General features: G+C 44.5%; 1 protein-coding gene and 1 pseudogene across 2 annotated transcripts in view; both read right to left on the reverse strand.

The window, feature by feature from the left end:
- The window catches only part of RORA (RAR related orphan receptor A), a 704001-nt gene that overhangs the window by 77252 nt on the left and 602455 nt on the right, over positions 1-24294 (reverse strand). The window contains exon 1 of one of the 2 annotated variants that reach the window (XM_032417116.1): positions 23121-23259. The exons of the other annotated variant lie outside the window; for it this stretch is intronic. Within the exon in view, the coding sequence (XP_032273007.1) occupies positions 23121-23151 (31 nt within the window). The 5' untranslated portion in view covers positions 23152-23259. Of the gene's footprint in view, positions 1-23120; positions 23260-24294 lie in introns of those variants that run through there. 2 annotated transcript variants of the gene reach the window in all.
- LOC116640868 lies at positions 9154-9278 on the reverse strand (annotated as a pseudogene).

Raw genomic sequence — 24294 nt, forward strand, 5'->3', positions numbered from 1 at the left:
CAGACTCCCTGCCGAGCAGGGAGCCCGATGTGGGACTCGATCCCGGGACTCCAGGATCATGACCTGAGCCGAAGGCAGTCGCCCAACCAACTGAGCCACCCAGGCGCCCCAAAGGCTCCATCTTTACAGTAAAAAATTCAAGTCTTCTGAATGCTACTTAGCAAATCTGTAGTAGATGCTCAGTGTGGTTTAGCCAATGACAACATGATTCGTGCCATCACGATAATTTGAGGGAAGGGTGGTGGTTAAAAGTGAAAACAGGACAACAGCAAAGAGAAAATGACAATCAGTCGCCTCACTCACTAAATAACGAGTAAATGAAATAGCAACACAGAGACTGTGTTTCTAGTAAGGACAGCTCGAAAGGGTGAGCCGGCTTGAACAGGGGGAGCATGAACAATGCAGGGGTAAAAGGGGGACAGAGACAAGGAGGGTTTGAGTAAGTTAAACCTACTGGTGACAAAGGAGGAGCAAAGAGCAGGGCTGGGCAGCTGAAGCATCCTTTTATTCACAAATCAATGGAAGTTATTCAAGCCAATATGGTTTGATTTAGCAGATATTAAGCGCAACTACAGAGATGCAAATACGTCAGCGAAAGGAGAGCAAGACAAACAGGAGAAACCCACACGGGCTAAAAAAAGGAGACGAGAACAGAGACTGACATTTAAAGACCAGATGGAAAGGATAGGAACGACTAGAGAAAAGTAAGAGGATGTGTGCATGACCCCCTTAGATCGAGGGGTGAAGGGGACAGATCCAGTGATCCCTCTGCTTATTAGCCTCAGAGAAAAGAGAGGAGAATTGATCAAAGACCATGGGTCATGTAAATTCAAGCATAGGCATTTAGCAAATATTTGTTGGATAACTAAATACACATGAAAAGTTCCTTCCTTTCTGGGGCTGGCAATAACTTAAGATTTTTACATGATACCATATTAAGTTCTTGCGCTTTGGAGATGCTAAAAATCATGAACAACTTTAATGATGATTTCAAAACAGCATTCCATTTAGATAAATTTCTGTGAGCCTCATTTTGTACCCCTGACGCTTGGTCCTGTCATAGATTCAATTAGGGGGTCACGCTATCGTAGCGAGAGCACTCGATTGAGAGTCAAGAGACCAGGGTCCCGAAATTGCCTTTGCTGTGAAGGGTGGGATGCTAGGCCAGCCACTTAACCTTTCTGAGTTTCTCTTTCCTCTGGAGTAACAGGAGTAGCCTGGACTAGATAATTCTCAGGACCCTCTGACGATCCCGTGCATGCAATGAAGAACATTATCATGTTAATCACGGATTTTGCTCTGTGTCTCTATCCTGCCTTGTATGCCCAGAGTTGAATGGCAGATAAAAGTTCTTTTTTTTCCCCCCCTCTCTCCTCATTTTGCCTGCTAGTGGCTTGTCAACAGTACTTTATATAATCAATTCTGGAAATGTTTACCCATCTGTATTATCCGAGGGTTGTTATTTACTGTTCCTGCTATTTTTTTTCCTTGGGGTGGGCGGGGGGGGGGGGTGCGGAATTTCGACGGGTCTCTCACAGGGAGACCACAGCAAACAACAAGGATAGATTTTCACAATACTCAGCATGAAGGGACACCGTTCTGCGGGCTTCTCTGACACAGTTTGAATTCCTGGTGATGGTATATTTGAAGTGGTTTCCTGTGTTTTTCTGTGCTTCTAAAGCTGACATTAAAGCTCGGGTGCATGTGGTCCTTTGTGCTGCCACTCTTGGCTGGAATTTTTTTGCCTTTTCTATGAAAATACAAATAATTATGCAATCAAACCTTTTGATAAAAATGTATGGCCTTGTTACTAAAGAGTGAAACAGGCCTCACGCATCACTTACAGCCCTTTTGGATATAATGATATCACATGTAAGCTCTCTGTGGCACTGAGATGGGGCATGAGCAGTGAAACAATCGTGGCAAAGGAGTAAGAGACTCTGATTCTAGTTCTTAACCTGCCACCACTTTATCCCGGGCATGGCATTTCATCTCCCAACTACCTAATTTGTGAAGTAAACATTCTGGACGAGTTGGCCTCCAAAGTTGCCTACAGGTCTAACATTCTACAAAATGCCCACCAGCTAAGGGACTGATGTTTTTAGCTACATCACTTTCCACGATCAAAATGCTGCTCTCCACTAGGGAGTTATCAAAATTCACTCATCAGAACACCGTGCCAAGACATAAATTGACCTCACCACTATTCTGTTACCTCATTAAAAAGTAATCATCCATGCAGAAGTGCAGGTGTAAGGGTGATTTATATAAACAAAACAATATCCTGACTTAAACATACCAGAGCATTCTGCAGAGATCATAAATCCCAGCACTCTGAGATGGGAAGAGAGAGGCCTGATGTCTCAGTTCCATGCATGAGACTCCATAGGTCTGCAGAAAAGACACTGGGTAGGGGCGCCTGGGTGGCGCGGTCGGTTAAGTGTCCGATTCTTGATTTCGGCTCAGGTCATGATCTCAGGGTGGTGAGATGGAGCCCCACGATGGGTTATCCCTCTTCTTCTGCCCCTCCCCCCATTAGGCACTGGGTATACCCCCCCTCAATATCCACGATTTGAATTTCGGGGTCTTAAAACAACACAGCAAAGCTGAGTAGCTTTAGTTGTAGAAAGCCGCTCAATAAATGGGGATAAAGTGGATTCATTCGTTGGAGGTGATGTCCCCGCATTCCACACGGCCAATACAGTGGAAGGAGGGAGGATGACTTAGAAATCTGTATGTCCAGGGGAAGAACCCCACGAGAGATCAGTCACAAAATGAGCACGATGCCTCACGTTTGCATAGTCTTGCACAACTTTCCCAAACACTTGAATAATTTGGGCATATCCAACCACAAGAAACGCAGGGAGTCTACCTCTAGGGCTAACGAGCCCACTGCTATTACAGACAGCTAGACTGTCCTGCTTTTATCGTTGGCAGCCAGGCAAAAAGAGTGGCACTCAAGTCAGACTCCAGCCCACCACTTAAAAAAAAAAAAAAAAGAAATCTATGAATGCTACCAATAATAAAATGACATTACGAAGCACTTACTGATGGGCCAAACACCTTAAATGTATTATCTCATTTAATCCTCAGAACGCTCCACCAAGGGCGATGCCGTCATTATCCTTGTCGGCAGATGAGAGGTGAGTCGGTTGAGCAACTGGGCTACGGTGGGGAAGGGAAATCCCCTCCCCTCTGGCTCAGTCTGCCAAGTGCCAGTGTTTACCTTGAACACATGAAGGAGAAACAGCCCGGAGAGGCACCTGGCAATGGTATTTACTTCTTCACGGTTTGGGCGTAAGTCCTGACGAATGGTATTAAATGACCGAGCGTATCTTTAAATAAACGGGTGCTACAGCAACTCAAAGGCAAACAACAATCTTCAATGTAATAATTACACGAGCTGTGACACGAGCCTCGCCGAGAGTGTATTTTTATTTTAACAAGCTTGAGTAAGTGCACGAGTGTGGGCTGAGTTTTTTGCTCGACAGTCAACACTTGAAAGCTGGCTCCAACCTTTAATTTAAGCATTCGCTTGTAGCACCAACAGGGCGACAGGGTTTCTAGTATCAAAGACACACTCCTCCGTCCTTTCATGGCCCTACTTCTGTAAGCAGCGTGACTGAACCGCGGCACCACAGAAACTTGTTTTCCCTCCTCCTGGCAGTGCGAGCCAAAACACCACTGCCCCATTCATCTGAGCGACATCATAATGAAGTCCCCGAATCAATTTATAACAAGCAAAGTGCAACAATCCATTGAAGGAGTCTTGTGGCGGGATGCCTTCCACAGAGCTCTCGAGAACACGCGAGAGGCGACGTGCCCGCACAGAAACCCAGAGCAGACCATGGGAGGGTCTTTGGCTGCATCCCAAAAGCTTCCCCCCCCGCCCCCCATCCCCCGAAATGATTAAGGGGGAAAAGAAGATAGTGAGAACATGTGATTGCTCCTCATGATTCCACACACCTTAGAAACGCTTGGCAACCGTCTTCACTGGCTTCCCACAGCTTCGGTCTAAAGAACCTGGAAAGACAGCCTGGGCCTTCGTGGCCTGAAGCACACCGGCCTCCTCCAGCTGCCTGGTCTCCTGCAGTCCCTACAGGCCAGACTCAACTACCTGCCGTCCCCAGACTCACCCGACTCCCTGTCCGGCCTTTGAGAATTTTTGCGAGCTCTGCTCTTGGTTGGGAATAGGTTCCTTCACTTCAAAGCTCAGCCAGGCCTTTGCCTCCTTCTCCTCCACAGGTCTGAGGAGGGCTCCTCCTGTGGGCTCCCACTGCATCTCCCCCTGCTCTAATCTGGCGCGGTCACTGTGTTGTGACTTTATGTGCAGCTCAGGTCCTCAGAGGCCTGTGAGCTCCTTGCAAGCGGGGAACACCCCTTCCCATCTCCCTGGTTCCAGCACTTGCTACCGTGCCCGGCACAAAGCAGATGCTCAATAAAATAGGTTTCTCTGTTGCCTACCCTCACTCCACCAAAGTATTCTGAAAGAGCCCCCAACCCCAGTTTGCATGACGACCCAATCTCAGAGTCCGGAACAGTGTATTTCTGTGAGAGTCCTGTGGTGCTGTGATCTTGGGTCAGGAGAGCAAGGAGGTTAGAAACACAGCCTCGAGAGCCTGACGGGCTTGGCCTCCCTAAGCGCTCCTAGCTCTGTGATCCTGGGAAGGTGTTCGGTCTCTCTGAGTCTCAGCTCTGTAAAAAGGGGGACGAAAGGCTCACATGAGTATTCAGTGTGGTAATAAGGCACTTCACAGTGCTTCACACAGAGGAAGCACTTTAAACATGGTAGGCTTAGGATACATGTATCACTGTTTACAGTGGCAAGGCCTCCCACATTATATGAGGAGAAGTATCATCCAAGTGCCCCTTCCACCAACCCCATCTGATCAGATCATATAACTCATATCTTTGGGCACCAGTGAAGGCCCTTATTCAGTGTCTACTATGTGCTAAGTACCTGTTACGGGCGAGACACTGTAGTAAGTACCTTCTATGTGTAACTCCCTACTTTCTAAAATCCCTTTGAGGTCGATCTGATGACTGTTTTACAATTGATGACACTGAGGTTTAGAGAGGTATGTGACTTGCCCGAGATCCTTCAGCTAGTATGTAGCATTTCTGGGACTGGAACCTTGTATTTGGAAAAATTTCCAAATCCATACATGTTCTTCCACGTATGCCAAATGTCCCACATTCCTTCCTATTCATTTCTGTCACGTCACCTGGAAGAGCCAGGAGAGAAGGGGACGAGAGAACAAAACACGGAGTTAGGAGAGAGTGAAGGGGAGGTGGCCTTGGAGAGGTGCACTACTCCATCTTTCTGTGGAAGGAGGGCGATGACTCTAAGCCAGGAGAGCACAGAAAAGGGAGATGCTTGACTATGGAAACACAGCCTGTTTGCCTGAGGCCATCCTTAGGAGGGCCAGAACCTTTAGCAGAGAGCTAAAAAGTGCACAGGAAGCATTAAGTCTTAGAAGAACTTCATATTCCTATAACAATATCCCCATGCCTTCTGATTCACTTTCTCCTCCTATCTTCCTCACAAGTCTTTCAAGAGCCAATGTTGGATGGAAGGAAGGAAGGAAGGAAGGAAGGAAGGAAGGAAGGAAGGAAGGAAGGAAGGAGAGGGAAGGGAGGGGAGGGGAGGAGAGAGGAGGGGAGGGGGCGGGGAAGGGGAGGGAAAGAAGGAAGGGAGGGAGGGAGGGAAGAAGGAAGGAAGGAAGGAAAGGGGAGGAGAGGGAAAGAAGGGAGGGAGGAAGGGAGGGAGGGAAGAAGGGAGGGAGGGAGGAAGGAAGGAAGGAAAGGGGAGGGGAGGGAAAGGAGAGGGGAAGGAATGAAGGAAAGGAGGGAGGGAGGAAGGGAGGGAGGGAAAGAAGGGAGGGAGAAAGGAAGGAAGGAAGGAAGGAGAGGGGAGGGGAGGGAAAGAGGAAGGGAGAGAAAGGAAGGAGGGAGGGAGGGAGGAAGGAAAGGGGAAGGGAGAAGGGGAGGGGAGGGGAGGGAAAGGAGGGGAAGGAAAGAAGGGAGGAAGGGAGGGAGGGAAAGAAGGGAGGGAGGAAAAGAAGGGAGGGAGGAAGGAAGGAAGGAAAGGGGAGGGGAAGGGAGGGGAGGGAAAGAAGGAAGGGAGGAAAGGAAGGAGGGAGGGAGGGAGGAAAGGGGAGGGGAGGAGGGGAGGCGAGGGAAAGGAGGGGAAGGAAAGAAGGAAGGGAGGAAGGGAGGGAGGGAAAGGAAGAATGGGAGGGAGGGAGGAAAGGGAGGGAGGGAATGAAAGGAAAACATAAAGGTTGCTATCAGGCCTTTGTGATACAGAGTTATGGCTTTGTATACATAATTGACACATATGAATGCCGTTAGTTTCCCTCCTGTAAAGTCATAAATTCAATTTTATGTTTGCGAAGTGGTGGTACAAAGGAATTGAGAATAAACAAAATGTGTGTTAAAGGACAGTGAAAAATTCCAAAGCCTTGAGTCTAGAGAGTATTTTCAGTACTGTGAGTATATTATTTATATAACAAATGTACTAGAAGGCCCTAGCCTTTTAGTAAGCTTTTTATTGAAGTGCAACATACCTCCAGAAACAGGCCTCACAAATGGGAGCCTGATGAATTCCCACAGAGTGAGCCCTCTCAGACCAACATAAAAATGCCTTTTGGTTTTTAAATCATCTCCTATGCCTGGGTCAAAACCACGGAATAATGCCAAACTTAATGCATAAAACTAATTATTTTAAGTTTGGGTGGCAGGAAAATGCTCGAAATTTAACAAAATGTACTGCCTCAAAAGAGCCATTTTACTTAAAAGAGGATAATTATCTTGGGCATTGGGAGGAAGTTTGTTTTCTTTTTCACCATCAGTGGGCATGTGGCTCTTTCTCCCACCCATCTTGCAAAGGTTAGAGCTTCGCCTTCTCAACAGCCCAAGGAGAGAGGATGCTATCTTCATTTCCTTCCTCTCTGCTCCCATCCTTCCCCCACATTACCATCAGGAGCTGTTCTGAAACTAGGCCACCTCACTTCCCTTAGCCCTCCTCATTTTGGGCAGATCCAAGAGGCAATGAGGGGCTGTTTCTGGTGGCCAGTCGAGCTGTGGACCACGGCACAACTTCCACTGACACAGTGAGTGTGTTTCAGCGTCTACCTTTAGTTGGCTACTAAAACCATGCCGGGAGTGAGGTAGCCTCATACTCTGACATCCATCTCGCTCTAGGGGCACCGAGTCCTGAGTTACAGGAGTCAGGAGCAAGACCCTGGAAAAGCAGAATGTGCCAAAACACATTTGCTCCCATTCAACTGACAGCCTGTTGACAGGAAACCAAATGGAACCAAGACCTGTGTGCCCCCTATTTGATAATAACAAAGAGGCCAATGGCCCAGCTCCATAGGACGATGTAAATGCCTATATGTTAGATGCCAACGAAGCGATTACAAAATTAACAACAAGTATTTGAGCACGGCTTTCTAACTGCACGTTATTCTTCACAAGAAACTTCAGGGGAGGCTGGACGTTCATACATTTAATCAGTCTAATGGAATGGATTCTGCCAAGCACATCTGAAGTTAGTCGAGGGCTCAGCCTGCCTGCCGTGTCTTCAGTGCCAACAGACAGCTGGGCAGAACTCTTCCCTCCTAGAGAAGGTCTGAGGGGGCACAGATGTGGACGGCAGGTGACGGGATCCTTTACTCTTGCGGTGGCGGGACCTGGGAGGGTTTTCTTTCCATCACTACATGCGGTAATGAAATTCCCCAAAGGGCCGGCATTCGTGGGAAAGTCTCACATCTACCAGGATTTGGAATAGCTCTGGAAGTCACACTAATGTTACAAAATATTTTTTCCTCGGTATAAGGCCAAACTGAAAAGACAAATAGCAGTAATTTACTGCAGTTTTTGCTAATGTAGTTTGCAGATGATTAAAGATAAATGTTAAAGCCTCTGTAAACCACGATTTTATGCCAAATCTGTTGTATCAAAAAACAACAAAAACTCTGAAAATGTAATATCAGCAATGATTCTAGTCTTCCATGGCCATTAAAGGGAAAGACTATTTATAAAGAAAATAGAGATTAGAAAATTTGTTTTTGAATTCATGTTTGAAAGTGCTTTTTTTGTTTAATATATAATTCATGGCTTATCTGTTGAATTTATCTAAATTTAAAGCCCTTTCCATTGTTACCGTGTGTTTTGTCACAAAATCTTCCATCTCCTAGGATAAACTATACAGCAGTGATTCTCAAACTTTTTTTTTTTTTTAAGATTTTATTTATTTATTTGACAGAGAGAGACACAGTGAGAGAGGGAACACAGGCAGGGCGAGTGGGAGAGGGAGAAGCAGGCTTCCCGCGGAGCAGGGAGCCTGATGGGAGCTGCGATCCCAGGACCCTGGGACCATGACCTGAGCCGAAGGCAGACGCTTAACGACTGAGCCACCCAGGCGCCCAACTTTTTTTTTTTTAAGAGAGAGAGTGTGCACGTGTTGGGGGGAGGCAGATGGAGAGGGAGAGAGAAAATCTTAAGCAGGCTCCACACCCAGCACAGAGCCTCACACAGGGCTCCCTCTCACAACCCTGAAATCATGACCTGAACCAAAATCAAGAGTCGGCTGCTTAACCGACAGAGCCACCCAGGCATCCCCCCCATTTCTTTTTTGGTTCTCCAACTTTTTGGTGTCTGGCATCTAGATCCCTTTATGTATTGAAAAGTCCCAAAGAGCTTTTGTTTATGTGGGTAATGGATCAATAATGACCGTATAAGAAATTAAAACTGAGAAAATGTAAAAATATTTACTTATAGTTAATTTAAAAATAATAGTAATAAACTCATTACAGATTAACACAAAGTATTTTTATGATAAATATGTTTTCCCCAAAATGGTTAATCCGAAGAATGCCATTCTTTTTACATTTTTGCACATCTCTTTAATCTCTAGATTATAGAAGACAGGTGGACTCATATCTGCTTCTGCATTCTGTCTGTTGTGTTCTTTTGGTTGAAGTACATGAAGAAAATCTGGCCTCACACAGACATGTAGCTGGAGGAGGGTTAGTTTATAGCCTTATCAGATAATTTTGGATAGCCTTCTTTGATATTACACCAAAACTCCCCGAGTGGTGGTTTCTTAAAGGTTAGTTGGAATATGAAACCTGAAACCCTCTCGTTATTTTTTGTACTCTGTTAAATTCAAATAGATTGGTATATTTTGTACTTTGGGCAAAGTTTTCAATTAGCAATAATCGTGCCTCAGATAAACCTCATTGGCTACAATGCTGCCACTGGGCAAAGCTTATTTTATACTTTGAATGAATCTTCTACCCATGCATTAATGGGTCACTTGGAAACTATTAGTTCACGGAGTTATGTAGTTCTTCCAGATGTTGCCATATTTCATTACTAAATGAGATTATATCAAGCAATCACATTTATTAATATCACCGCCTACATCATCAGGAACGTCTTTAAATATTGAGAAGCAGCCACATGCATGGTGTTGGATACAAGTATTCGAAAATTCTATTCGCCTAAAAGCTTGAGCTTATCGGTAATAAATACTGCCAGCTATTTTTCTTGAAGTGACAGGCTCACTTGGTTCATTTTTGAGAAAATATATGACCTATACCTAAGTCTGAATAGCTAGTCAGTCGTTCTAGTAAGTAAAAGGCATTCCATTCAAAAAGCAGCTAGTTCAGCTATTAACTCTAACAATGGCCCAGTGCTTTCCCCCTCCCCCCCAACATCCTCCTTCAGTACGTAGCAGAAGCGCTTTATGTGTACTTCCCATTTTGTTATAAAGAATATTAAAAAGACTTGTACTCGAGGGTTGAAATTTAATACACTTAATAATCTTTACTGCTTCATCAAGGACATTCTCAAATGAACCTGGCAACGTTTTGTTAACAGCAAGTCCACAGTAATAGCAAATACGATGATGACTTGTACAGGTTGGTGTCCCTGCCTTGATTCCTGCAAAGATGCCAGCTTTACCCCCCAAGGCTTTGGCACTATTCATGCCAAATGGCCGGTACAGTGAAAAGGGCAAATAATATCTCAGTGTTATTATACAGATTGTTTTTTATCTCTTGGAACCCCTCAAAGGGCCTCGGGGCCCCCAGGGGTGCCTGGATCCCACGCTGAGGACCACTGCCACAGAGGATACTAACAGTATAAATCCACTCTCTAATCTGCTCAGTACTTATGTCCTTGTGGGCTTCACATAAAGAAGATTTAAAAGGTTTATTTCTGTCTCCACCCTCCTGCCCTCCCTGCTTAAAAAAAAATTCCATTGTGGCAATTCAACATAAATCGTGTGTATAGAACAAAGAAATTGCAGTACTCTTGATTTCATCAGCATTTTCCTCCCTAACAAGGAAAGCTGCTCCAACAAGCTATTGGGAAAACTATCTTGAGTTATAGGAAATATGACCTGCTCGGTCCCCCCTCTATCCCATGTAACACCCAACCCTCCCGAACCCTATCACTTCAGGGGTATTTCGGATGAGCTCTTAGTAGTGTCCTCAGAAATAATTGGGTGTCCTAATTCAGCCACATGCAAATTAATGCTCCCCTAAAGAGGCCTTATTATAATTTCCAACCCTTGATGTCTACATAATCCCCTATAGTTCTTTAACTTTTTGCTTTCTAACTTCTGTTTACCGATGCACTACTTTAGTCAGCTCAGTATAGCATCAATTAGTAACACAGTTATGTTTATTAGGTCTCCCCAGAGCCTTGAGAGAGCTGCTTTGTATTTATTAATGACTACACAGAGCACTACTATTTTTCAATAGCATTTAAAAATGAGTAAATTACTGAAGATGAACTATAAAAGAACCTCAAATTTCAAAGGCAAGCAAAAAAAAGGCACATTATTTCAAATCACCCATAATACTTGCATGGTTAATTTTATTTTCAATTTAATATTAAGGGGGGGGGTCATATCTAGACTCTTCTTCCTGTTCTACTTTTGGCATTTTTCATTCTGGAGTAGAAGCCATTCAATTTATAGAACTGAGGTACAGATCTGGTGATTAATTAAGAGCCGGTTTAACAGGTCCAAATTTCATTATCACACACACCTGTTAAGTAATGCACACCTGATTCAGCAGAAATCCACCCACAAGGTTAATTTAAAAAAATTAAAAAGCAAACAAGAGAGAGAGAAAGGCATAACTCCACAAACTTAGGTCCAGTTTAATGTTCTCAAGAATAATTCTAAACCACCAACTTGAAATGTATCCAATTTGTACTCTCTTATTTTGTGAATAATTGCCTGTATTCTATTAGGTGAATTCAGAGCTGCCCACACTGCTACAGAATTCGTTACTTAAGGAAATCAGAGAGACCAATCTCCTGTGCGATAAATCTTTCCTACCCAATCTTAAAGTGATGGGGAGCAATCATGACACTCGTTTGCCCTGCTTTTTCTATATTCCTGGTCACTTATGAAATGAAGATGCTGATCTGCAAAAATCACTTTGCATTCGTGAAAGGAGCTACGGGAGCTCCCCCTGAGCATCTGGCTATGAGGCAGAAACATACCTCAGTGCACTTCCTTTGTCTTGCACTTCGTCTTTGATGTGCAAGTCACTGGTGGAGTAAGCTGTGATCGCTTTGATGTTGAACTTCTAGACTTTATTGTTACTAGCATGCCTACAAGGAGAGCTGTCAGTCATTTCTTACATCTGAACAACCATGTTTCTTTACGGCACCCCTTTTTACAAGCATCAGTCCTTAAATACATGTTTTCACATTCCTGATTACCACACTATCTTTGCTGGGGGAGGGCTGTGCTCAAATAACTACGGCACCCACATTTTCTGTAAACACCCTGAGGCGTCATCGGATGGCTGGTAACCAACCTTCAACAAGAGAAGCCTGAGCACAAAACATATTTCTAGCAAATGAAAACATTCTGAAAATGCTCAAGCCATCTTAACAAGTCAAAACGAGTAGTTTAGCCAATATTTCCCCTAAGCAGCCATTGAAATCGCAGAGAAACTTCCAAGCCACGTTAAAAGGGATTCTGAATGCAACAGCAGCAGGAGGCTCAGAAAGTCGGCCAAAACTTCGAGACATCTTAACTCATCTTAAACAACTTTGTTTCTCTGCAATGGTGGAAACAAAACACTTCTGTTCTACATGATTTTGCTTGTGACAGAAATACTGATGTGAAATAGACTTCTGCCAAACCAATTATTTTATTAAACCATTTTCAGAAGCTGCTTGCTGTTGCGGATGCAATGTAAGTTAGATGGTTTTTCATAATTTAACGTCTGAGGCAAACATATGGCTTTGTATACAATGTGTGTACAGTTCCTTAAATATATACACACAAAATAGGCAATATGCTCATCTTTAAAATTCTCTGTTGAAAAAGACACGGCTCTAATTTCATTTACCAGCTCCCATCAGATTTACTTTTCAAGCTCCTTTATCACTTCTGGAACTGCTGAATATTATCAAACCCCACTGGGACATTCCACACAAAAAGGAAATAAAGTTAAGGTGCTTACATCACACCAGCCCAGTTTATAATGAACTGCTACCTTTCTGAATAAATGTTTCAATGAAATCCAAGTTCTTAGAGATACTGGATCTCTAATGAGGAAGTACAATGACTTTATTTTTCATGACAGAGCTGAGTTCTGTTATTTTCCTTTTGTAAGCTGGCAACATAGGAGACACTGTTTCTGCTTGCTAATAAGCTGCAAACAATATATTAGGAGAGACTCAATTTTGTTGGCTTTCTGGCCTGGAATACTTGGTAAGGAATACAATCACTGTGGTATGCAATGGTTAAGATGATTCCAGGGTTTCCATCTTTATGCAACCTCCCTGCCCCTAACCTCCTTGGTTTTAACTCAACCATCAAAAATGGAAAAGGCTTTGGGATAGAATTTGATAAATAAGGGATTTCTGTAATTTACCAGAACTAAGTCTGGGCATATTTATTATTAATATTAACGAAAGCTTGCTTGTTCTTAAATTTATTTAAATCATTGGCTAAAAGTAATCACCTTTTTCTACCTTAAATTTTCACTTTTGAAATGAACGGATTAGCTGATTGAGGCACCTACAGCAATTAAGGGTTGCGACAGGGAATAAGGAAACTAGAAGGCATTCATCTGTTTCCTCCAAGTCTTGAACAAGAAACTAGATCATCTTTCTGTTTGAGTAGAAACATTTCATCAAATGGGAGATCTGGAAAAGACCTTGATGGCGATCAAGTCTCTCGAACTTAACAAATGGGGGAAGCGAGCAACTGAGGTAACCTGACAATTATCTGAGTAGTAGATGTGAGAGGAGAACCCACATCTTCCCCCACCCAACATGAAGGGGGGTGGTTTCTGCCATCCAATGCTGTTTCCCTGCACTGGGGACCAATGACTCGTGTGTAAAGTCAGGGCGTTGAACTTCAGGGGTTTCTCAATCCGAGTCAGACGGGCAGCTTAAAAAATTAACAATACTTGAGTCCCACCTCAAACCAATAAAATCAGAGCCTCTAGGAGTGCAGGCTGGGCTTGAGTATCTTTAAAAAGCTCTCTAGACAGTCCAATGTGCAGACAAGGTTGAGAACTAAGGGACCAGATGACCTCTATGCACCCTCCTCAGTCTACGGCCGAACGTTCGCTATCAGTTGGAAAAAATTCTTGGACTGTGTTCCCAGACATTCATCCAGGAGGCCATACACATTTCTAAGCCATCACACTGTTTGCCTGTTGGCCTAGCTGCTGTCACTACCTGTTCTTATCTAGTTCATTTATGTGTTTACTTAGGTATTATCTAGCTCTTCCCACCCGAATGTACACTCACCAAGGCCAGAGACAAAGCCCACTGTGTTCACTGCGGCTTCTACAATCCACAGCATCACACCTGCCACAATAATGGGATATCGCACCACCATTTTCCAAGGAAAGAGGGGTCTGGAGTTGTGGTGTGGAAGGGGGGTGGGCTGCCTTCTCCATCAACCAGAGCAGTTCTGTTTTTCTCCGTTTCACCAGACTAGAATCGAAGCTGTGTGAAGGCAGTGTTGTGCCTGCCTCATTCATACTCAGCTACCTCCAGTGCCTGAAGTGGGCAGACCTGAAAGGTGCGCGGGGCCTGAGAAATACTCGTAAATAGGAAGCACTGATGAGACTGCCAGGGCTAGAACCTTTACCTTGTTGCGGACAAAAGCAACATAGAAAAGACATCACTGTTTTCCCTGGAGTTGGTCTTGACTCCTATGGCACAATCCCCAGCCTACCCCACTGGGTGGTCAAAACGGTGGCAAGAGCCAGCCCCTGGGGCTCACTAAATGCCGGAAGGCCAGAGCTCCCCAGGAGGATTGATGCGGAAAAGGCAGTGTTTGGAAAGTATCACCGGCACCTCCCACACCAAAGTCTCAGGGTGTCCTGCCTGTTTGGGCCACTTGGGGTAACAGATTTGGAGTATGCCCACTTCCTTCCACACGCTAGTAGAGAAAGACCAAAATAATCAGAAGATTATATCAAGTGTGTTAATAACATCCAAATAATGGCAGAAATTGCTCATGTTGGGCATCTCTTCCAGCCTGAAAGGAGATTCCGTGGACTGAAGGGAAAGCTCACGCTTATCCTAATACCATTTACCTTTCTGAGCTCCACTCTCCACACCAAAGACCAGAGCAATGCTTCCCAAACTTGCCAGATCCTCAGTCACCAGAAGAGCTTTGACAAATTCAAATTCCTTGGTCTCACCCCAGACTATCGGAAGCAGGATCCACGCAGGTGGGGATGGAGAATGAGAGTTCACTTTTTAAATGCTTCCCAGTTGACTGTGAAGATCAATGATATCTGGGAACTGCTGAAGGGCTACAGGATCCCAGCTCTGGAAGGTGAGGATGAGGTTTCACAAGCGAGAGGACCAGCTGAATCGGTAGGCTGAGGACCACCTGAATCGAAAACACCTGAGACACTTTTAAACACATGCCTTCCCGGGCCACGAGGACCAAATGGAGAGAATCAGGCTCTCTCCGGCTGGGACCTACGAATCTCCCTTTTGAACAGACTCTCTGGGTTATGAGTTGTACTCTCAAGTTTCAGAACCCCTACTTGAGGCAGGATTTTAGAACTAAACTCTGGCTTATTTGGAAGGAAATTCTGTTCGCACATAAGTATAATGATTGGCTTTATCCAATTACAGTACCATTTCATTGTGTGTGTCGCAAATTCTCCTTTATTTTAAACGGCATCTCGCTCACAGAAGCTGCAAACCTATAAGAACAACGGTTTTAAAGCAGCCGTCTCTGGCTAAGTGTGGCTGCCAATCTCAGTGCATTTTGTAGACGCTAATTCACGGCTTAAGGGACACAGCTGGGGGCAGGTGTCTCAGCTCTATAATAGCACAGAGGTGGACCCTGTATACCCCAGCACACAGGACGCACTTAATAAGAATTTGCTGAAACCAATTTATTTAATTATTTATGCCTTGTTCTGCACAAGATTTGACATGAAATAAACAAATAAAAGAAGGGGGGGGGAGCCCCAGCAACTGAAAAATGAAAATAACATTCTATGAAAAAGAGAATATTTGTCATGTGGTGAAAGAATCACACTCCTGGGTGGCGTAGTTTAAAAAAACGGTTTGCTTCAATAACTGATCTGAAACTTAACCACAAGTCTTCACTTCTGAACCACTCTCTTATTTCTATGATGGAAAAGTTTAAACAGCAGGTTCTTCTTGCTTTTATCCCACCCCCCTCCTTGTTTTTCACATAAAGATGCAATTTCACCTTTCCAGTAGGAACAAGGGAGCCTGTCATCCTTTAAAATCTCGGTGATTACCCGTCATTATTATTATCCTGGTTATTCCAACTTGGCTCCGAAGCCTTGACTTCTTGAGCAATGCAAAATTCATGTAAACCTGTATTCTCATTCTTCTGAGAGGCCTCATTTCCTTAAATGATATTAAAGGATCAATACTTATTTCTCTGATTCCAACACAGAAATTAGATTGTTTTATGATTGTTTCACACTTGATATGCCACCGAAATCTGAGCCTGCAATTCACTCGTATTATCTATTTATCCTAAAAATTACAGAAATGTATTCTTATTTCTATTTTGTGCAGTGTTTTTTAAAGCATAAACTCTATATGATGTTCTAAAAATCTACGTAACATATACTCTATATTTTGGGGCAAACTGCTTACACTGAAATGAACCAAATGATCTAACCATAGTCTTCATGTATCAAGTGGTTAATAGTTTTGCATCCATGTTTAAAATTATTTTATTGCCAAAAAAAGCTACAATAGTTTATTTCTTTCTAAATGTTTGATCTTTTTTGGAAAAAAAAAATAGCTCTAGGTTTAAAAAGGGAAAATGCAGATCAAATGACAATCTCTTTTTAAATTTTATTTGAGGGTCGGGGAATAGAATCAAGGTTGAAACTAAAAATTACAAGGATTACCATTAAGGTCATAGTAATTGTTTACTCACAAACCAAATCTCATTTACATCCTAAAATTTAATATGGAGCCAAACAGAATTTTGTAATTCAGCTTTAAAACTTCCCTTACTATCATCCAAGGAAACTTTTGAAATTCATTATCTCCACCACAGTTGCATTTCTAATAACCACTTAAAACAATGCACTACACTTTGGAATCTGATGAAGAATGCCCCACAGCAAGTGAAAAAATAATTTCAACCTTTGACCCCCTCCACCAGCCTGATGGGAAATTCACTGGCACCACGACGGCTGTGGCTTTCCGCGAGTAAGTAACCACTAGAGGGCAGCCTTATCTCAGAACTGACACCAGTTTGGAGGAAAACACCTCATAAATGCTTCTCATGTTCCATTAATTATTTTTAGAATATCTTTGATTTTCCTAGATATTTAATAGCCAACTTCAGTTCACCTAAAAGCATTTCTAAATAGGTCAAAAGTCCACTTGCGCAAATTATGATATCACACAGACCGGTCATGCGATGGCCTAAAGGTACAGCCTAGCCTATGTATCTTTAAAAATTTAAAACAAGATTTTAAAATCTTTACTCTTTACTATGTGGCAGGTTAAGTGCTGAGTCAATCATACCACAGCTAGTACTGGGGTTGCACTTTTGGCAACAGAATTTCCAGAGGTTCTAGACAAACTTAAGTATGCCTGAAGAAGAAAGAAACTGACCAAGACTGCGGGGAGACTGACCGGATAGAGCGCAGTGGAGAGGGACAGCAAAGATTAAGGTCAGAGCTGTGTGTGTTTCATACTATGAGTCTTCAAATAGCTGACAATCTTTCACTTGAAAGATGGATTAAATATGTCTACACAGCCCCAAAAGAAAGGATCAGAATCGAGGGATTAAAAATACAAAGAAGAGATTTATGCTTGATATAAGAAGAATTTTCTAATTCGAGATGGAATAAGCTATCTTGAACAATAGTGAGTTTCCCGTCGTAAAAGGTGTTCAAGTATAATCAGACAACCATTTGGCAGGTATGATGTGGAGAACCAAAGGCCAATAGGACACGTATCTGAGTGACTTCTCAGGTTTCTTCTCTCCCCAAGACTCTATGAAATAACACTGCTTTGCTTTCAGACAAACACATCTCAATCCAGTCAGCAGAAAAGTAAACACCCATCAAGAAATGAGCTTTTGCAGATCTATCTACTTGGAAACTTTTACTCTCATGTGACTTTCTAAAAGACAACAGATTTCTCAAGAGTATGTCCACAATCATGCCCCTTCGCTGTCATGGAAACACTCGGGACAGCACTCACAAGCCCAAGGCTTCATCAGCTTTCTACATAAAGGCATATTAAAATTAGAAGATGCATTTGTGAATGCTCCCTTTGCCTAAAGATAAGTGGAACACATACAGATAAATCTCTAGCTCAATTCTATCATAATGGAGGTAGGTAATACAGGTTAGCTGCACTTCATAGTATTCTGTATTCTTTAGGAAGGTAATGCTTACATTTCACCCAGATCCTCTTATAACAAGCAGACTTAATGAAAATCATGGATGAAGAGAGCTAATGATGAGCAAATAAGAATAACCCCATTTGTACCAAATTGATTTTATTAAATAGTAATTTAAAGATATTAGGCTCAGCAAAGCATTACATAATCGAATCTATTTTTTTCTCTTATAAATGCCAGAGTTATAATTTTCACTAACTAGAGACAAAGTTATATCCAGGACATTTTCACAGCTTCCTCTAGGGGAGGCAGCATGAAAATAGGGGAAATTAGGACTCCTGTCCTTGCTTCACCATTTATCAGCTGGAAGAGCTTGGCTACAGCAACATAACCTCTAAGAGCTTCACTTCAGCCAAAAACCATGAGACTATCAGTGACTTTCCACAGAGGATTAAATGAGATAAGAATGTTTGTAAAACATAAAGTACAAAACAAATATAGATTAGCTCATCCATCTATGTATTTACGAAATGCCTAGTAAACTTCAGAGGCAATAAAATAAAAATCAAAAAATGAAATCACTGGCAAACCTAGGGAATAGGTTGGACATGGCTTTTCATACTCACAGGAGCAAAGATTTTTAAAATTATCACATTACCTCCTTATAATATGATGAGGGCTACCAAATGTCACTTTAAAAAGAAAATCCAGAAATAAAAGTTTTCAACTACTTTCTTGCATTTTGCCCAAGGGCTAATAATATATGCTATTATTGGTCTATTTAGACCTCTTATCTCTGGACATAATGCTCCGACAAGTTACAGAAAAGCATGCATACTAACAAATACAAAAAGCTCTGACTATGAATCTCTAAGTCCATGACTCAAACGCTGGGCTGGAAGGGAGGTATCCTCAGGGGAGGATCTAGAAATGGGGGAGAGGGAAAATTTGTCAGTCATTCCTCATAGGGTCAATACGTGGTCTTTGACATAATATCAAATGTCAGTTCATACGTGTTGTCACTGGTGGATCTTTCCAAATTACCTTTTTTTTTTTTTTAAAGCAGAGAAACATACACATGGTGTAGCTGCTGATTCTAATTATGGTTTTAATACTTACGAAATATTAAATATGTAGATTAAAGCAGCCTTGATTTCTTACTAATAAGCACTATGAATATTTAGACTGCATCAGAAAACATTTCTATGACGAAGTACTTAGATTCATTCCATGCAATGGGTTTTATTGATGACTAAAATAATTTAAGAGAATTTTAAGAAAACCAAACTCCAACTCTACCCCTGCAGATCGATCTATCCATCTATCTAATAACTTTTTCTCCCAGTAAATGGCCATTTGTAAATATTATTTTCTTAGACGACACTGAGCAAATTACAAAGTGGCTGGGTGCTATTGCAGGTGCTTTGCAATTATCTACTTGCTGATCTCATCCATTTCATTGTGATTCACTTGGCTGGAAGGGAAAGGTGAGAGAAAAAGGAGTGCAGTAAGAACTATTAACATATATTTACTAATTTTTCTACTAATTATAAAATAACCCCTAAGATATAAATCATATTCTATCTATCTATCTATCTATCTATGTATCTATCTATCTATTTATCTATCTATCTATCCATCCCTCTATCGGACTACTTCCATTTAGAAATCGTATTATTTTATAACTGGGCAGCATCAAGAAATTACATGGTATTCAATTCAAATTGAGAGCAAAGTGGTTTACTCGAGTATGATGTTGCTTTGCATTTCAAGTGTTGTGATTCAAATATATAAAATCAAGAGGCTGCTCAAGAAAAGGGTGCTTTAAAAATATTCTCTACTTCATAGAGGGTCTGAACTCCCCCCTCCTCCCATGGACAGATGGATTCAGAGATCCTCTTTGTCTTTAAAAGAGCTGACCCCTCCTTGCCCGATGAACTCTGCCCGGTGGCACAGCCCTTTGGATTTTCTCTTTTCAAGATCCAGCCATCACCCTTCTCCCAATCCTACCCATCAAAGGTCACAAAAATGGGACAAAAATCCCTGTTAAGGGATACCACTGACGGAATGCTTGAAAGAAGACCAGGGATAAAATTCACATTTCATTGGGTAAAAAGAAAGGCCAAGTTTTTCAAAACTATAAAATCAAATTTATGTGAGTTGGAAATACTACTAATCACCAACACAAAATATTTTCAAAGCAGTAAGGTGAAGTTTTTCATTTGCACATGAATTGTGCTGGGGGAAGAATCTATTATGGGACAGAAATTCCCTGTAAGCCTCTCTCCACTCTAACTCCATTTACATGACCATAGGCTGAGCACTCATGAAGCAAAGGGGTATATAATCTACGGAAACTGATGAAGCCCTTGCATTTCCTTTCAGCACACGGCTGCTGCCTGACATTTGGCCAATGCACTTTTATGATGAGCAGAAGAAGTGCTCCCCTGATTATAAATGTTATCGCTGGCTCTCTCTGTTTGCCCAAGAAGCAATCCAAATGGTATTGGAATTTTGTTGTTAATTAAACAAAAACAAAACTGAAGGATGAGACCAGAGTTGCTTAAATGAAGATTTATTACTTCTAAGCATGAAACCACTTTAAGCCTAAACTTATTTGACAACTAACGCAGAGGAAGGATTTTCTTCTTTGGTGAGTTCAAAAGGCCCGATTTAATGATGTTTAAAAAACATAAGTAATCAGCCAACAAAGAGAATGTTTCTCTTTTATGGTCGCTTGTTCTCTCCTCCTCCATCCACATGCATACATGTACCAAAAAGCTGTATTATAAAGAGTACTTCTGTTTTGCATGAAAAATCTAATTATACAAACTCTTACATATGGAACCAATTTAACTATTAAAAATAAGAGGCAGTAGGGAAGTATTTAATATGATTCTGGGCCAGTTTTCTTCCCCTTAAATCTGATATGGAAACATTTACAGCGCTCCTCATTTTCCCACAAACTATTTTTCTTCAGTTTAAATTTGCACCAAAGTGAGATAATCCCATTAAAACACAGGATGTTAGGATACTGGAAATGAAATATTCTAATTGTCCAGATGCATTCTATTTCTTTCTCTCTCTCACACTTATAGAAAAATTGCATTGCCAGTACTTCTGAGCTACTTTTCTCAAAGCACATTACCATGAATCTATTATCTAATGGCAGCCAGAGGTCACTCCAAGACAAATGTGTGGGCTAGAGCTTTTGGGGGATGTTGGTGGTTGTGTGATTCTCATGATTATATTAGTAAGGGATAGTACCGAACTTTGTACTGGAGCTAGGAAAGCAAAATCCTTGGGAAGCATCAACATTAGATTAAAATATTAAAACATACTTTCCTTATTGTTTGGTGGTTACTGTTCACGAGGGGAAATAATCTTAGCTTTTCACCCTTCCCCCCAATCAACACAAATTATACAACATAAAATGGATAAAGACTGGCACTGACATCTTCCAAATAGCAAAATCTATTTTATAACTTAAAGGGGGGAAAAAAAAACAGAAGAAAATGTCTTGACTACAAAGGCTATTTGAGTCGTTTTACTCTTACAGGATTAATAAAACGCAGGAAATAGCATAAAAGTTTTTTTGAGGGGGAGGGGAAAAGCATAGATTTCTTTTACCAAAAAAAAGTCGGTAAGAAAAACATTTTTTCTTTGCAAAATGATTTTAAGTGCTTAAGAACGTGAATCACAAGGTTTTCCCTCCTTATTCTAAAAATGATTAAACCCCGTTTTCCGAAAGCCACGAAGGAAAGATAGAAAATTTGCCGTGGATACATCGTATAGAAAGATTTCATCTCAAGCAGCTCATCTTAGTGTCCAGCACGTTTCGGCCTGTTAATAATTAATAAAGGAGATGCCACCCAATCTCTAGTGAAGAAAGGCAAAGCTCGGTGATCCGAAAGTAAACGCAGCTCAGATACGGAACTAGTGTCCTCCATCCTGGATTGCAACAAAACCTCAACCTACCAAACCCTTAACGCGCTCCCGGCGCCCGCGCTGATGGGCAGAACCCGCAGGACAGTCTGGGTCTGCAAAAACGCTGCGCATTAGGGGAGCCCGGTGCGCCGCAAACAGATGGGGTTCTAAATCCCCGCTCCCAGCGGCCGGGTCCGCGAAGCCGCTCGGGCAGATTATCCCCCCGGAGGAACCTGCTGGTGCACAAGCCGGCAACGCGCTGCTGGCTGAGTTTCTCCAGGGCTGTTTGCAGAGTCCTAAGAGCGTGGCTCGGTTTCTCCGGGCCGCACAGGCGACTTCCTGCACACCTCCAAACTTTGGCTCTCCCATTAGAAACTTCCCTGACTTGCCTCGGCTTTTTTCCCCTCACCTGGGAAGACCTCGAATCAATCCTCTCTTCAACTAGCCCCCCTGCCATCCCCCCCAGCCTGCTAAGGAATCCTGATGTGGGCGGAAGGCCGGGCGGGGAGACTTGACCGCGACTAATCCGCGCGGGTCGGCCCTCACCGCCGTCTAACTTCCACCGCTGCCCGCGACTCCTGCGGGCAGGATTGCCTCCCCACGTCCACCCACAACCCAAAGTATCAAAGTGGGGGTGCCCTGCGGCTGCGGACGGTAGCCCAGAGAGTCTTGGCACGCTCGACAAGCCCGTCTCGCTCGGGCCCGGGCGCTTTCGGAAGTAGCCGCGGCGGGACGCAGAGCGAAACGGCCGCACTTCTCCGGCCCGCGGCCGCTCGGGCGCTCGGGGCCTCGGGGCCGCCACAGGGGGGAGGGCGCAAGGCCTGGGGCGCTGACCAGTCCCCAGGGATGACATCGCGTCGGCGCGCACGCACGGCCCGGCCCGGCCGCAGCGCCTTCCCTACGTAGGCCGGAGCTGTCCGGGGTGCGGGCCCTGGGGACCGACCGCGGGCGTCCCCGGCTTCCTCCGAGCTCCCCGGATCCTCCCCTCCCTTCCAGAAGCTCCGCGACTCCCAGCAAACTTTCTTCCGAGAGCCCCGCCGGGTGCCAGGCGGACCCGGGCGGCTGACAGGAGTCAGAGGGGGCGGAAGAGGGGGGTCCAGCCCGTGCGCCTTTGCCCCCTACAGGAGGCAGGCTGATCCCGCGGCCGGGCTCAGGTGGCGCCGCTGCTGTGGCCCAAAAGGCCCTGGCGGGGCTCCGGCGCCCAGCCCCGGGCAGTACGTGCGCTCGGGCAGGCGCGCCCACCCCTCCCCCTGCGCGCCCTCCTCCCCGCCCCCCGGAGCAGCCAGCCCACCCGGCCCCGGCGGGGCTCCCGGCTCACCTTTCATCGCTGCGATCACAAAATACATCATTTAAGCCGCGGTGCGGAGAGCGCAGGGAGAGCCGATGGTCCGACCCCGGAGCCCCCTCTGCCGCCGCCGCGCCGCCGCCGCCCGAGCCACAGCAGCAGCTGCCGCAGCTGCCCGCCCGCCGAGAGCCATCCCGAGCCATAAGAGGCTCCATGTGACCGGCTGACATCACGGCCGCCGCTCTGTTTACACCGCGCCCCTCCGCTTCCTCCCCGGGCGGGAGGCGGGAGGCGGGAGGCAGGCGCGCCCCAGCGCCGCGCCCCGCCCCGCCCCCGCCGGCAGGTGAGCGGCGGCGGCTCTGCGGGCGCACCCCAGCCCGGCGCTGCCCTACCGCGCCCCCGGCCCGCGCCCAGGCCCCCAGCCTTCTCTTCGCCTCCCAGAGCACCTGTGGTCGCCAGGGTGCTCTCTGCACGCAGCGCCCCGCGGAACGCGCGCCTGACCGCTTTCTGCCCCCGCCCCGTGGGGCAAGGGGCACGCCACCCGACGCCACTCTCCCGCTTCCTTTCCGGAGCCCCCGGGGCGTTAAATACTCCAGTTCGTCGGCGGAAAAGAGGGGTTTGGCCTGGGGGCCGTAGTCACCCTCACTTCCCAGAGCGCCCCAGCTCTATTCGGACGGTAGGGCCCCCTACGGGGCCATGCACAACGCTGTCACCCGGACCTTGCCGGGGAGTGGAGTAAGTGCCTCCTAAGTCTTTCCCGGGAGACTCGGCCCGGGCAGGCGGAACTCGCCCACCCAGACGTCGGTAATCTCCATCACACCAACTTCACAAAAGGTCCTTGTTTACACCTCCCTCTTCCCCCAGGAACACTGTTATATGGAAGGAGAGCAGAAAACTCTATGTGAATCACCTACACGATAATCCAATCGCCAGCCGCTAAATTCCCGGGCTCTTCCATATCCATCATTCTCTCCAGAGAACCCATCTGCAGGTGGGAAAGACTCTAGTTTTCACACCCTAAAAATGAGATATTGTGGCACTCTGGGAAGGGAAACAAAATACCTCTATAAAGGTAAACTTTGTGAATTTTAACTTAAAATTAATACTTAATTCCCTCTGAACTTTGAAGCTTAATCCTTTTTACTGGCCTATGGAAACTTAAATCTTGACAGTATTATTAGATAAATCTCTTGAGGATGAATTTCAG

This window comes from Phoca vitulina, unplaced genomic scaffold, assembly GCF_004348235.1.
Source record: "Phoca vitulina isolate PV1807 unplaced genomic scaffold, GSC_HSeal_1.0 scaffold20, whole genome shotgun sequence".
Lineage (NCBI taxonomy): Eukaryota > Metazoa > Chordata > Mammalia > Carnivora > Phocidae > Phoca > Phoca vitulina.